We start from the raw sequence: 15,749 nt of genomic DNA, 5'->3' as shown, positions 1-15,749 counted from the left end.
CAAAAGATAAGCACGGACTTCAAAGAAGAAGAAAAAAAGAGAGAGAGGAAATATTGTTCTTCGTATCAGTGGCACGGCACTGTGTGGGTGCGCAGGGCAGCACTGACGGGTGAATGCCCCCTCGTGTCTGCCACTCCCCCGCGGTGCCCGTGGTGATGCTGTGTGGACGGCACCCGCCAGAGAGCTGTCAGCACTCACGCTGACCCAGCATGCTGCGGGACGGGCACCCGCTGAACGCAGAGGCTGTCCAAAAATAATAAACACTGAAGACCGCTCCCAATCAGGCCACAGAGAGCAGTGTGGGATGTCTCAAACACCTCAGTAAATTAAATATATAAATCACCTCAGTGGAACAGACAGCACTCTGGTGCTATGATAGAACTTTATTCATCATGCATTTGTTTTGCTTTTTTCCCCCACAGTCAATCCAGGTGAATTTTTATGCTAATGCTTTTCGGCAGCTGGGCGTTTGGGTTTGTTGTCACTTATCAGAACGATTTGGGCTTTTGTGTGGCAACAGCTCAGTGTCACCCCCCCCCCCCCACACACACACACACAAACACACACACACCATGCTACGTCTCCTAGTGACACAAACACTCGCTCTGAGAGAACATAGGTGTGATACACAGACTAAAAACAGAATAAGGATTAGAGGAGTGTGTGTGAGTGTGTGTGTGAGCCGCAATGGTTCTTGATAAACTACACCAGAGAGGGGACAGGGCCCTGGCTCTGGACTGGTGAGGTAAAGTGGAGGCGGCTGCACATCCATCCCTCTGCCTGCCCATTCTTTCGCTGGCCGGCTCGCTGGCTTCCGGCATGAGGGATGCTGGGAAATGAGCTTGACGCCGGCTGACTGGATCAAAGAGATGGCTGCTGAACCCCACTCCTCCCCTACCCACCCCCCCGGTGCCCATAGGCCACGAGGCAAGGTGAAGCCGGAATTAAAAATCACACGCTCACGGGCAGAAAATGAGTTCAGACAAATGAATGAGAGGGAGTGGACCATCTCCTGAAAGGCAGGGACACACACACATGCACACACACACACAGACGTACACATACATGCACACACACACGCAGACATGTACACCCACACACACAAACATACCCATACAAAAAAGTGTACATGTACACACACACACACACACACACACACACACACACCTACAAGGGAAGGGAGGACTTACATCAAGGCTGTGGGTTTGCTGTGCCCGTTGAACAAGCTGTGCGAGGGTGTCCACATCAGTCTTGAGCTGGAGATTTTCAGCGAGCATACGGTCCAAGCTCTCCTCCAGGCATCTTCTCTGATGGCTCAAATCCTGCCCAAATCACAGGCAATATCCCAACCTAAGATAGCACCACTACAACCTAAACCTCGAAATTAGGTTTTTAACCAGATCTGTGATACAGCTCTAATACATATTTACTGCATGCTGCCTAGAAAATCTTCCAGGATTAATTTTTAACGTTTTAGCTCCAAATTAGTTTTTTTTAGATCAGGTCATTTATACTCCTGGCAAAGAACAGATTGAGAAAATAGCATAAATGACTTCTAACCTCTGGTCAGGTCTACTTGTGCTTAAATAACTTTTAAACTAAATCAGGTAAGTTTTAGATTTCACCTGAATTTCTCCCACACTTTTGCTCCCTAAGTGCAAACCCATAATCACTGGTAATAAAGGGAGAGAAAAGGAAATCACTTATGCCACCACTCCTGAAAAATAATCTTCTGACCCTGCAACATCGAGATGCATTATAAACATTCAATCAGAACATTATGCCTCTCACATTACTGAATTACTGCATCTTTACATTTTGAGTGGCACTATAAGTCCCTGTAAACCTAAAGTAAATGTGTGCTCTGAGCTAGTCATGCAACAGCAAAAATGTATCATAAACCACTCAGAAAAATCTGAATGAGTAAAAACATTGCCAAGTATATTAAATTAGGTTTTAAAATCATGAAAAAATGGGCGTTATACTTTGGTCTCAAATGCTGTGGGATGGTCTTCTATGCCATACTGCATGTTTCAGGAGTAGTTTTCTAACCTATACAAGGTTTTTTTTTTTCAAACAAATGTCCCAATTTTGGCTAACAGGGACTTTGAGGAGCTTTTAATGTTCTGAATCAATTTAGTCTCCCATTACGTTCATTACTTCAATGCTTGCTCCAGTCGAGGGACAGCTAGGCCTGTATCATATATCTCTAAAGCAGTCCATTCTAATTCTGCTGATTACTCTAACAACCCTTAATAATAAAACACTTTCCATCTGCAATGCACACAAAAATAAAGTAGTCCCACAAATAAACTTCACAATTAATAGCATTATGCTTTGCTTTGCACTGATCTCTCATTTCAGTATCTCTTATCTTACTCCTAAAGGCATGTTCATATACAGTATGTCTCTGTTGGCTTTGTTTTCAACATGTTCTTGCCGTCTGACAAGCATACAATTCTTGCAGATTGATACAGATATATTTGTATATGTAAGATACAGAATGACAGCATACATGCTCAAAATGAATGAATGAAGTAATGAAAGAAAAACTAATCATGGAGGCGGTCTGCAAAGACACCCCACAATAATCTGTGTAACCTTCAATCCTCTGAATGGGAAAATACTCTAATGTTTATTGTAGGCATTATGTTAAGAATAAACCATGGAAATTTAAAAAAAATGGTAGCACTCCAAAATCGTTTCTTTTTGCTCATTTATTTTCACGCAAATGGTCAAAGTTGTTTCTTTTTCTTCCAAACACTGTGCTCTCCTGTTTGTTCTTCGTGGGTGCGTGATCCAAGGAACTGTAGGCTATAGAAAATCAAAAAATGGTCGCACTTCAAAATCGTTTCTTTTTGCTAATTAATTTAGCAGCAGGGGTAACAAACATTTCGGCCTTGCGGCCTTCGTCAGTGTGTATCAAGCATGTATTCAACATTTCGTCAGTGTGTATCAAACGTTTCGGCCTTGCGGCCTTCATCAGTGTACTGACGAAGGCTGCAAGGCCGAAACGTTTGTTACCCCTGCTGCTAAATGTGAAAATAAATTAGCAAAAAGAAACGATTTTGAAGTGGGATCATTTTTTGATTTTCTATAGCCTACAGTACCTTGGATCACGCACCCACGAAGAACAAACGGGAGAGCACGGTGTTTGGAAGAAAAAGAAACACCTTTGACCATGGAAACAAAAGACATAACAGTCAGAGATGACTGACTGGACCTAATGCAGAACACATGCTGAACAGAAGTCTCCACATGGTTAGTGTTGTGTCTCTGCGCTAATCTTTTCTCATCAAGATGTCGAATGCTCTTCGCCTGGACTGAGGTGCACATGTGTTAGGAGACACCTGAGAGAGGAGGCCATCCAGCAAATAAGCAGCCTTGGCTGAGAAATGAGCATGCTCTTTTCCTCTCTCCTCTCTATTTCTGAAAGCACTACAATAAACACAGCCCTGCATAGTCCACCATCTCATACCAAATCATGCCCTGCATGGTCCACCATCTCATATAAATAAATAAAAAAATAATCTCTTGGAGTGCATAATAAGAAACGAACCTCTGCTTCAAGAGAGGTGAGGAAATCACGACTTTCCTTCTCAGGGACATTATAACCAACTATAGCCACCTCAGACCTTTTCAGATCTCCATAAAGGCCTTTAGAAGGCACAGACCGGGCAAAAGCACAAGTAGCATCGATTCTGTATATGCAATAAGTAATTTATAAACTCATTCAAGTGATTGCAGTGGAGATCTACAATCTGGGGGGGAAATTACTTGTGTAGCACAACAATATTTTGGAGTGCTGAACTATGCTAGGATCCATTTGCCTGCATGCTACTTGTGCTGGTATTAACCATGAATAGCCTACTTCAATTCAAATACCTAACCAGAGTGCACTTCAGGCATACCTCGACCTCGACGGCTACATGCTTTCCTCAGGCAATCATGTTTAAGTCACACAGAAAAATGGCAGAAATAGGGCTGTTAACATGGTTGCTGAGCTAGTGAGTACTGCTTTTTAGTATCACTATACTGTAGGTAACCTAACATGCACACACTTTATGTAAAAATACACAACTAAAATTACTACACTACAACTGAATTACTAAAAAGTTAGGCCAACTCCTAAAGGCCAACACTACAACTACTAACTTACCACACACTACTAAAAAGGGTGTATGTTTTAGACTGAAAGTGATGGATAAAATGAGGCGGACCTTGATGGTTTTATCAGAGATGCATAACTCCCTCTCAAGTGAGGTAACCCTCTCTCTGCTTTCTTTCTCCAGGTCTTCAACAGTCTGTACCAACAGCTGGTTCTGGTCACATAGGTCATTCACATAGGACTGCAAAATCCAGACTTTCTTCTGTAGAAAGGAGACCCAAAGTTTTGCAACACTCACACCAAACTTTAATTGATGTTAGACGTAATAGTGACAATATACAAAAGATAACAACAACACTGATAAACATTTCATTTTTCATTTTCAAATCTTAGTTCACATCAAACACCATGTATACAGATTGCAATTATTTTCAAATATCCTGGCAATTTAATTGATATTATTGCATTCAACTCCCCCATGTAAGTGTGATGTTAAATGTGCTCCAAAGTGTATTTTCATGTGGACAAAAGCTTCCGTAAGTCAGGATGGGAGTAGCATTGCAGACTTATGCCACATATGCCTTCTCTGCGGGTGCCTATCTTTAACCAATCACACATTTAAAGTCAGGAAACAGGGCTCTAGTATGTATGTCAAATTACACTAAAGCAGGTGATGTTCTGGGGCATAGCAGCCAAGTGGCAGGATAGAACAGGGGAGAGAACTGTTTTAAAAACGCAAGCAAATCCATCTTATATTAAAGGTCAAATAACAGAGAGGTTTCTTTGTAAACTTCTGACAAGTACTTGGTTAGCGCGTCATATATATTGCATTTACTGCAGCTCTAAAAGTAGATGGAATACAAAATTCAGAAAGGTAACATAACTTCTCTTTTTCCGATTACATTATTCACATGCAAAAGGAAAATCAGAGAACTCGATATGACAACCTGTGCATAATGGGCTCTTTGGGCTAACCTTATAAAGTACAGTGTAGCAGTGGACTGGTTGACCACTTTGTCCAAAACCTTGTTATGCTTGTTTGATGTCCACCTCCTGGATTTCAGTCTAAATGCCCTCACATGATCATTTAAATTATTAGAGGCTTTTTATGCCTGACTGGCTGCAACTGTTTTCTCTGCTTTGAGATGGAATCCTAATGTAATTTACTAGCCCATGCATGCACAGGGTCTCAGTGGGACAATATTACATTACTGTTATTATGTGCATGGTACTCCTCTACAGCATATTTTTGAACTGTTCACTTTCTGTCTAAAATGTGTCTATATATCAATGTCAATGTGTAGGTAGGGGAGGACATGAGGGAAAATAGAGTACAGTAGCTTAATTGTAGGGGGCTATTTTGTCATTCTAAGGAAGTTCACTTCAGAGGTGTGTCCTCGTGTTTGGTACACAGTAGCGTTAATATTGCAAGGGGGTGCATAGCACAAAGAGCCTATATCACTATTGATACATTGCATAGCACCTACCTGCAACATGTCTTCTGTGCAGCTTTCTGTGCCAGATTTGAGACGTCGCAGCCTCTCTTCATAAAGGTTTTTGAATTCCTCAAAAATACCTTTCACATTTTTTGTCACAGAACAAGGTATCTCTTGAGCTCTGTGTCCCTGAGCATCACTTTGGTCCTGTGCCCACGTTGAGTTACCTTGAAACTGAACATCTCGTCTGCTTTTCTCGGTCATTTTAAGACAAGATTGTTTGTTTACCTATATTCAAGAGTAACGTTATAGTTAACGTTAACAACTGTTAGATATCTGTCCGTGAGTTGACTGGGACGTAAAACCTAATTACTCTAAATGGGTTGCACCTCATTGCTTATAGGAAAAATAATTGAATCAACATATTACATACAAATGTCAAATGCTGTCCAAGAAACCCCTTTTACTCATTCAACAACGGTATGTGCCTAACGCTAGCAAGCTAACGTTAACGTTATCGTCAATGAGCTTAGTGACTGGAAATATCAGACCTGACAGAATATTATCCTGCATTTCAGGTTCTTATAGATAAATATCCTCTTTCATCGCGGCTATTCTTGCAACAACTTTCCTACTTCTGAGCACAAGAACAGGAATACACTGATGTAACTACTTTCATAGCGAACTGCTTAAAATCAAGACTTCTCAGTAACAGGTGGACGGTTGGGTGGATTGTTGTAGAAACGAGGTAAATGGTAACTAGCCAGCAGAAGGCATGTGACGATGCTAGCTTTGCTGAGCCCGCCCTCTGCAAAACTGTACTGGTTGGAATAACATGTGTGCCCCAATATCAAAAAATCCTATTGGTTAAAATGAACCGACGTCAGCGTAGATAGTTTGGTTGAGTTGTGGTAAACAAACGAAATGCTCCACCCCGCGATTTGTACCGCACAGATTTTCGTCTTTGCCTCTCTGAATCATATGATTAGCGCTACACCGCGTGATAGGCTATGTCTGATGATGAGTTCGGAAATGAAGCAATTTGCGATTGGTACTTTGCTCTTCAAGGAGTGGCCAACCGTGAGAGAATCCGGAAATGCCGAGTGCTTTTCAAGCGAGGTGACATTTAATTCATCAACTGTGTAAATGGGTAAATATCTGTAGTTTTCCTCCATTTTCTTTCAATTTGAAGCTTTGCTGGAAGTGATACGCCACAACACACGTTCTAAACCATGCATGCACATTTTTGATCGACAGCGTTGGCAACGTTGAAGTTGGTGCATTGACGGTACACAGCAGCGTATTAAAATAGGCTAAACATCTTTAGGTTATTTGTTGAAAGACTGGGCTCTCTCCATTGCCTTACATTGACGACAGATTGCAATTCTCAGTGAAGTGCCATAGTCTAGCCCCAGTCTTCTCTGTTGCCTGGAATCCGAACCAAATCGACGGAGGCTATAGGCTATGTTCAAAAATATAGCACAACTCCAGTTCGACGTTTAGTATATTTTACGTCCAACCTGTAAATGAAAACGATTGCAAATTGTATTATTTTAGCTAATATCAAGATTTGATAGCCAAGACCACACGAATGGAGTATTTTACAGTCACCTTGACTCCCATGACTGAACCAATGCAGCCTTGTGATTTTATTGATTTCTAGATAGTTTTTCTTGAAGTGTTAACTTCACCCCAAGCCTTCAGTCATTGTCCTTTATCTCCCCTTTCCAGTCTATGAGCAACTTGCGTTTACTCAGGCTTAATCCAGACTCTGATTATCATGTAATGCCCTGCCTTATTATAAAATGGGGGAGATTTGGGATTTTTTTTCTCCTTTTAAATGACGACTGTATGGACTTTTAGAATTAAGAATCAGGGTTGTTGATGGCAAGAGAAATTATATGATTGGGCCTTGTGGTCCATAGCACATGACAGGATTTAAAAAAAGGTTCTATGAAGTCAGTGTGGAGTATGAGCTCTGGCCTGAGTCAAAGGGTTGTTTATAGATTTCTCCAAAAGCAGCATTTAAGGGATTGGACTGGGGTTTTATGCCAAATTGGGAACAACATTGCTTTGCATATATGCAAGAGAGACATTACATGAGATTTGTCATGTTTTACATGCATGCTTATTTTTGGTAATGGAATAGCCTATAACAGAACACTATGCATACACTTCAAAACCAAATAATATGCCATGAAAGTAATTTTTACTGACAAAGAGAAAGTTCAGTCAAATGAAGTTTCTGCCTTTTGTTAATACATTCCAGTAACCCTGCATTCATTGTTTCCCCTCTGTAAAACCTGGCGGTAAGCAAACATGTGAGTGGGTACGCAAAAGCAGACCTCATGTCTGGCCTCATTCTTAAGTTGAATGCAGGTTTCCTAAAAAAAAATGTATTCTTACCGGTAATCATATGAATGGTTTGTTTATTTCAGATAGATAGTCTTACCTATAGGCCTACGGTGTAAACGGAGCTAGGCCGAGGCTATATGTCACATGTCTATTACACCTTTAGGGCAGTCATCATGGGTGTTTTAGGACTTCACCTAGCGTTAAAATTTGCATGAGTCTGACTAATGTTTGAAATTAATATGTAGACAAGGCCTGCAGTTACAGATGTGCCTTTTTAGACGGATGGTAGAAGGCTTCAGTGCACACATTATGCCCTTAAAGATAGTGCCTCTGGGTTTTCTAATTTATTAGCCTAACTGTTCGTTTTAGTCATTCAGCGCGCTGCTTCTGTTTGTTAAAGTTTCATGAGTTTTTAAGTTGTTTTCCTGCAAACCTCGTGCACTTATTGCTTACAGACTTTGCATCTTCCACCTTCACACTCCAAATCAATTAATTCTGTTAAATTATTTAAGCTTACTTTCTACACAAACTAGATTAGGCAAAGCATATATGAAAGATAAAAGATGCTTTTTTTCTGACACTAAATTTAGACCATACACTATGCGCTATGAGTTTTTTGGTGATTAGGGAAATAGGTTTGCCTTGATAAAGCATTAGCGTGCAAAAGCCTAGGACCCCCAGTGCACTCTCATGCATGCATTTTTTATGAGACAGACATATAACAATTAGTCTGCCCATGAAGTGAACAATGTTAGATTCCTTTCGCATCCCTTCTTAGGATGGCATCACTCTTAAAGCTAAAAAATGGATGATATCATCAGTGTTCATTCGTCGAGCTAAAATAAGAGCTACTAAAACTCTAAAACTAAAGGGTGCATTTTCTTTCAGGGAAAAAAGAGTGAGAAAGGACTACATTTATTTTAATAGCATTCAATTAAAAGAAAAATAGAACACTTAGTTGCTGTGGTTTAGGTGCTGAATATGTTTCACAGAAATATAGACGCATAGCCCTGTCCTGTAGGCCTGTGTGGTGTCATCTGAAATGAATGATTCAAGTTGTCATTGTGGTGGCCGCCTTTCCACAGATGGGGATCTGTATGGATAACACCCAGGCTGACGTAAAGGTTAAATGAGCTACGGTGATAATAGCCGTTACGGTAGTAGACCAGATAAAGTCACACTTTGACCCCAGGGGCTGACAAACACACACAGGGGGCCGACGAACAAACAAACCAAAGATCGCCTCACCTTCCCTAAAGGTGCATGGGGCTTTGGGGTGGCAGTTGGGCAAAATTCAAGGTCAAGGAAGCCTAGGGCCCACTACCGCTCCACCCCCCATCCTGAGCTCTGCGAATTCTAAGTAGTCGTCGTCTTGCTGCAGGAATTCTCCGCCCCATCTTATTGTCACGGCAGAGCCAAGGTCGCACTGTTACTGTGCTTATCAGCAGGAGACTTGCCGGCCCTCGCCCGCAGCAGACTGCCTGGAAACAGGATGCTGGCTTATGGACTGCGCTGTTGTCAGTCATTTGTCACTTAGCGGCAGTTGTCAAGGCCTCGGCTTTGTCTGGTGTATCCCAATGGGTCTTCCTCATCCATTTTGTGGAGACAGGAGAGGTATCCATTTGCACCGCATTCAGCAGTTTTGGGGGGTTGTTGGCTTTTGTTTTGGATTGGATTTGGTTTTCAGTTTAAATTACTCCCACCCCCCTCCCTCAGTTGTATGAGAATATGCAGTGTAAAACAGAAGGGCATAAGTCTATAGGACTATATGGTTTATTTCAGCAAGACGAAAGAGCAAAAGAAAGAGAGTTTTATCATAAAGTCACATTTAAATTGTAAATATATTACAGAGTCATTCTTTTGCTTACAGTATCAGTTCTAAAATCGTATTTGTTTTATTAACAGCAGCTGTAACAAAACTGCAAAGTAACAGTACAGTCAGAATGGTTTTCTGTGTGTTAAATTGTGTATTCAAAGCAGAGTGTTGCATATTTCAAATATGAGCTGTCACATACAAACACACACACAAACAACCATACAAAGAAGTGTGACTGCTGACTGATATTTGACAATCCATCAAATTTCCTGTCTTCACTAATATTTCACAGTGCAACCTCTCTTAAAGGCCCAGTTATTTTTAAAGGGACAATTTTGGTAATTTCTGTTTAGAGTCATCATCCTTTAAATATATATAGTCTTGATTCCCCCTGCAGTACTTTTCCCATGGCCCTCCATTCTCCCCCGTCGTGATAAATGCGATGATGAGGACAGTGAGTCACCGCTGCTGGGCAGGAGCCTCGGCATGACCCACACACGGCTGGGCTGTATGCAAACAGCAACTCTTGTGTTTACAACGGGAGTAAACAGCACCATTGATTGCACATTTTGATTATTACATAAGAACCATGGATTTCCAGTTCTCCGGTTAAAGCCCTGTAAATTTAAGTACGTAATTTCTATAGGCAGCAGACATTGACAGAAGTGTCTAGTTGTTATGTATTTGGCAAGTTGTGCGGGACTGAAGGAACATGTCAATAGTAATCCCAGTATTGATAGCAGTCCTGTAGGAGATGTTACTTGCCCCAGCTAACATCTATGTGATCCTCTTAATCATAATTACATTAATATCGACAGTCTCCTGACAATAGTCACATTACTATTGATAGGTCGCTGTCAATAGTATGCTCTCAAATAAAACATATTCATTCATAACTTGTAAACTGCTCAATAAAGGCTTTGAAGAGAATGTCAAGCGGCTGGATTCCCTGAGTGGACGGGTGCTGTATCAGTGCGTACCTGCTCGGGCAGAGAGGGCTGTACAGGGATATTTTCCCTCCACTGTGAAGAGAGAGCCTTGTGGTCAAACACATTAGACAAACTTTGAGGCAGAAGACTGGAAACTGCAAATGCAATGCATGTCATTTCATATTTATGTGAAGAGAGGATATGTATTGACTTTGTGGCACTGACTCACATTGCATAGGGATGTACTGTATTGATACATTATTCACATGTGCTCCTGCCAAATAGTATGTATATTTGGCATGTGTCGACAATGGTCTGTATTTTAATACTTCAGGGGGCTTGTGATTATTTGATGTAAATAAATAAATAAAAATAAATAAATAACATTTTCTGGGGATTGTCCAAATCCTATCCACAGTCACACAAACGTTCTAGAGGCTGGTCACCATTTGCAGTGGCCCTTCCTTTTTTTAACAGTTGCATTTGAAGAGATAAAGTTGGTGTGATAGAAACGTAGTCCATGACAAATTGCCAAACGTCACAGTTCTTAGATCCTGTATAAAAGCCCGTCAAACTAAAGTAGTTCCACATGGCGGATGTTTACTGTAGTGCCAAGCCTGTGCTGGTTGGATAATCTCCTGTGATGTGATTTGTCCACGTCCAGAATCTCCAGAGGGAACAGTCTAAGACCTCCTGTGCCTCAGCACCCTGCACCGCTAAAAGGGAATTTCTTATGGGCTTTACATGTGAAAAGTGATTTCGACTGAAATGCAAAAGCGCATAAAATTTCTCTTCTTGTGCTTGTAGCGGACGCTGGAGGTGAGGCGCCCGGCACCGGGGAGCCTTCCGAGCCGGCAACGCGGGTTTTGAGAATAAGTCAGCTGGATGCTTTTGAACTGGATGGTGCCTTGGAGCAGCTCGTTTGGTCACAGTTCAGCCAGTGTTTCCAGCACTTCAAGCCAGGCCTTTTAACCCCTTTTGAGCCCGAGCTCAAAGCTCTGCTCCAGCTGCTGCTGTGGCGCTTCACCGTCTACTCCCAGAGCGCCACGGCGGGCCAGGCGCTGCTCAGCATCCGCTACCGTGACGACGCCGCCGCCTCCGGAGCGCGCCGCTACCGGCCCATGAGCCGGCGGCAGAAGCTGGGCCTGGCGCTGTGCACGGTGGGGGAGCGCTGGCTGCGAGAGCGCTCGCACTCGCTCTTCCTGCGGCTCCCCGCTGACTCGTACGCGCGCGCGGGCCGCCGCGCCCTGGAGCTCCTCACCGGGCTGGCCAGGGCCGCCAGCCTGCTCAACTTCCTGCAGTTCCTGCGGCGCGGCAGCTACCCGACGCTGGCGGAGAGGGCGCTGGGGTTGCGGGCCGAGTTCAGCAAGCCCCAGGCGGCGCCGCGCGACGTCTCCTTCCACTACGTCAACCGCGAGCTGCTGTGGCACGGCTTCGCCGAGTTCCTCATCTTCCTGCTGCCGCTGGTGAACATGTGGAAGCTCAAAGCCGCTGTGCTCGCCCTTTTCTCGCCACCCAACGCCTCCTTCTCCTCCGCCAACGACGACAGCGATGCCTCTGAGTCGGCCAACTGCAAAGATTGCGGCCTGTGTGGGGAGTGGCCCACAATGCCTCACTCCATCGGCTGTGGCCATGTATTCTGCTACTACTGCATCAAGGGACACACCATCGCGGACATATACTTTACCTGCCCTAGGTGTGGGGCAGAGGTCAGTGTTGTGGAGCCGGTAAGGCTTCCGGTGGAGCTGATAGATATGCGGCAGGATTAGAAAAATGATGGATCCATCTGTGCCTTTCTAAAATCAGTATTTGTTCAACACAGTTGAAATATAAGAAGAAATCGTACAGTATTTCTAATCAAATGTATGTGCTGTGTATCTTACAGATGTAATATAATGTGAATGTTTGTTGCTTTACATTTATTTTAATTATAAATAAGAACATGCTTAAAAGATCTCAGTGGCTGATTAAAATCTCATAATGTATGGACTTGATGTTCATCTAATTTGTGTCACGTCATTAAAATTTCAGGCAGACTGTTCACTTTCCTGGTGTTGGAGAAACGGAATAAATAAACTCCGAATGATCATCACAGCACTCGCCTGCTGCTCATCTTTGGTTTCTCTCCTCAACAGCAAAATTTGCACAAGATCAAGGAGAGGCCACGTCTCTGTGGGGGTGGGGAGGGGAGAGTTGTGGGGGAGAAAGGGGTAAGATTGACAGACATCCTGGCATAATCTCCTTTGGCCTTAAGACCGCAGTAAACTGTAACAAACCCCCTTGCAGGACCATGCAACTTTCAGGCATATTATGCACTAATCCTAATAATGACTGCTGAGATGGTTATTTATTCTGGCGTTAACCTTCTCCAATGAGCCATGCCGCAGGCAAAATGCACCCGAGTGGGCTCAGGCCTACTGGAAAGCCTTACCTTTCTTTGATTACGCCAACTTAATTGCAGACTGCGGAGGCAATCAATCACAACTCCAGGCGTGATGGGCCTCTTGGTTTGTTGGTTTTTCTGCCTCTTTGTAATCGCTGTCGGAATTTGTTTGACAAAGCGAATATTCACTCGGAATTGCAAGGGACTCGATTTGCGCTCACTGGCATGCACCCGGTACGCTGATGTCGGCTGTGTGGTCAGATGCAGGCCGCCTGGCATCACATGATTTCACACAATAGGGTTGCGAGATGTGACTTTATGGGGATGGTAACAAATGCTCAAGGATGATATATAGGATCCTGAGTTTTTGTTCTGAGGATTATGAACATATTTCAACAGGCTTTTATGTTCTTTTTAAAACCAGATACCATTGCCATATATAGCATATGCTTTTTCCCTCTACAAATTGCAGATGATTCAGGGATTACTCTAATGTGACAGGACATTTACTTTACTAATAAATCTCAGTCTTTTCCCTTAAACCACAAAAACACTTCTGAAGATTAAGCTGTAGCAAATGAAGTGCTGCACTTTACATTAATCTGTTGCATATATTTATTAAAATAGCGTCATTAAGCAGTTGAAGATGAGATTATGTTTAAAGAAAAGAAAACATGTTCCATGGCTCACCCCCTTCACCCTCATACGAGGTGAACCATTACTGTACACCATGAAGCAGTATGCAATCTGTATAACACATATAGGCAACATATATATAACACATATGCCAGTACGCCATGAAAAGAGGTTTAGTGTATGGATGAGGGTGGTGGTGCATTACTCAAAGAAAATTAGCCTACTCTGCCCACACGCAGTATGTCGGCTAACTGACCTGGTATTTATGCGTGTTGAGGAATAATTTCCTTGCGGCTAACAGCAGCAGCCTACCTACAGATTTCCCCTCCTTTTGAAAGCATTTCTCCGTCTCTGCTGTTCTATCTCCTGAATCTCATTTGTTCTTTACAGCATGGCGTCCCTTTGGCTATGTAATCTGCCCAGCCTGACACCATTTAGTTCAGCAAATTGCCCCCGCGTCTTTCATATGAATACGTGGAGAGAGGGTTATTACTGTACGTATGCACGGTGAGCAAGGATTCCCACTCCAAGGGGTGATTTTTGTTCATTATATTCCACATTCCTGATTCTTTGATGTGGGGCCTTGATTTCCCTGATTAACAGTGTTAAAAGTAAAAAGGTGTATTTTAGCAGGAGTAATGTAAATGCTTACCTTTTGTGCCTGTGCACTGTGTGTGGGCATCAGGTAATTATTGCCCAGGGCTTACTGGAAAGAGATGTAGAGTTATCTCAGCAACTTGGCTTTATACTGAGGTAGGTCTCCTGTTTGCTGAATACAGAGGAAGCTGCTCTGTCTGAGATCATCTGACTCTTATCGAAGTGTGTGTGTGTGTCTGTGTCTGTATCTGTGCCTGTGTGTGTGAGAGAGCATGTGTGGGTGTGAATGTGGGTAGCGTTGTGTTATTTGTAAAAGTGAAGAATGCAAAAATGACCATTAGGCCAATGTAATTAGGTTAACATTATTCTCCTTCAACATAGGGTTTAAGTTCATGAGCTCCAGACAACCTCTGTGCCAATTATCTCAGCATTTTTCACCCTGAGCAGTTCGTGAGGACAATCAATGCCTTCATTTAAAAAAAAAAAAAGAGGAAACTTAAACCAACTTTTCTTCTCTTGTCTATCCACATTTAAAAACATGACATCCTTCATGACATATAACTGTCACTGTAATTTCTTGGAAAAATGCCCCTCATCCATGGAAAATATCCCTGCTCATGTGCATGATTATCAGGTCAAGAGCTTTCAACAGAACACACACACACACACACACCAAAGACCTTTTATAAAGGATTGCACTATAATTTGAGCTCTAAACCTTAACCTCTTACTTGTAGTTGAGCACTGTGCATCTCATATGATGCAAACAACAGCCGTTTGGGTTGGGATGGCATTATCTGCCTTGATGGCTCTGAGGAAGAGGAGGAGGAGGATAGTGAGTGTGTGTGTGTGTGTGTGTGTGGGGGGGGGTATGGGGAGCGTGTGTGCGATAGCTGGCCCCCACCGGCCCCTGTGGAGATGCAGCACAAAGCACCAGTCTGCACCGCATGCCCGCGAGGGCGAAGTGGCCAATACCTGCGCGCCTCCTCGTCCCGCTCTCCCATTGGCTGAGGCCCGCCATGGAAGAGTCGCGGGGAGAGTCTGCGAACGACGACGGGGAATTACCCGGGGATTAGGCTCCCGTCTGCTCTGTAACGAGCCTGAGGTGAAGCGGGTTCCAGCCAGGGCTGAAGCTCTCCCCTCATTGATGTCTAATACATACAAAATTGCAAATAATCTTCAGACATCCTTCCAGATGTGCCCTTGAATTTCCTGCAGCTTAGGGCTTGAATCAAAGTGCTTTTAAAGTTTTGATAACTTCTGCAAATCTTGATTGAAACCGTGCACATGGAAGAATGTTGCGTGTGTTTGTCTAAAGATGCTGGTCGAAACGCGGGCATTAATGATATTCATGCAGGAAGGCGAGGTATTGTCTGGTACACAACAGAAAGTCACTTATGTGTTATTGCACACAGTCACAATACTCAGACTAACCTCATGACTCCCCTTAGATCATTTTACACCACAACAGAAAATGGATTCACCTGCA

General features: G+C 43.1%; 2 protein-coding genes across 2 annotated transcripts in view; one reads left to right on the top strand and one right to left on the bottom strand.

The window, feature by feature from the left end:
• LOC143131519 (uncharacterized) overlaps positions 1-6,243 on the bottom strand; it is a 125,678-nt gene extending 119,435 nt beyond the window's left edge. Inside the window, exons 1-3 of the mRNA XM_076291165.1 lie at positions 5,596-6,243; positions 4,221-4,370; positions 1,191-1,322 (exon numbers count right to left, since the gene is read on the bottom strand). Of these exons, the coding sequence (XP_076147280.1) occupies positions 1,191-1,322; positions 4,221-4,370; positions 5,596-5,808 (495 nt within the window). The 5' untranslated portion in view covers positions 5,809-6,243. The remainder of the gene's footprint in view (positions 1-1,190; positions 1,323-4,220; positions 4,371-5,595) is intronic.
• Positions 6,244-6,562: 319 nt separating this feature from the next.
• pex2 (peroxisomal biogenesis factor 2) lies at positions 6,563-12,738 on the top strand. Its single transcript, XM_076290814.1, has 2 exons — positions 6,563-6,694; positions 11,452-12,738. The coding sequence occupies exons 1-2, from the start codon at positions 6,691-6,693 to the stop codon at positions 12,411-12,413; spliced, it is 966 nt and encodes a 321-aa protein (XP_076146929.1). The 5' UTR covers positions 6,563-6,690; the 3' UTR covers positions 12,414-12,738.
• Positions 12,739-15,749: the final 3,011 nt, after the last annotated feature.

The sequence above is a fragment of the Alosa pseudoharengus genome, unplaced genomic scaffold (genome assembly GCF_046254945.1).
Source record: "Alosa pseudoharengus isolate Yale_2024_CS ecotype anadromous, Long Island Sound unplaced genomic scaffold, YU_APseudo_1.1 YU_APseudo_1.1_scf_18, whole genome shotgun sequence".
Taxonomy (NCBI): Eukaryota; Metazoa; Chordata; class Actinopteri; order Clupeiformes; family Clupeidae; genus Alosa; species Alosa pseudoharengus.
The sequence above is the reverse complement of the archived record's forward strand: the minus strand, read 5'-3'. Positions and strand labels throughout refer to the sequence as shown.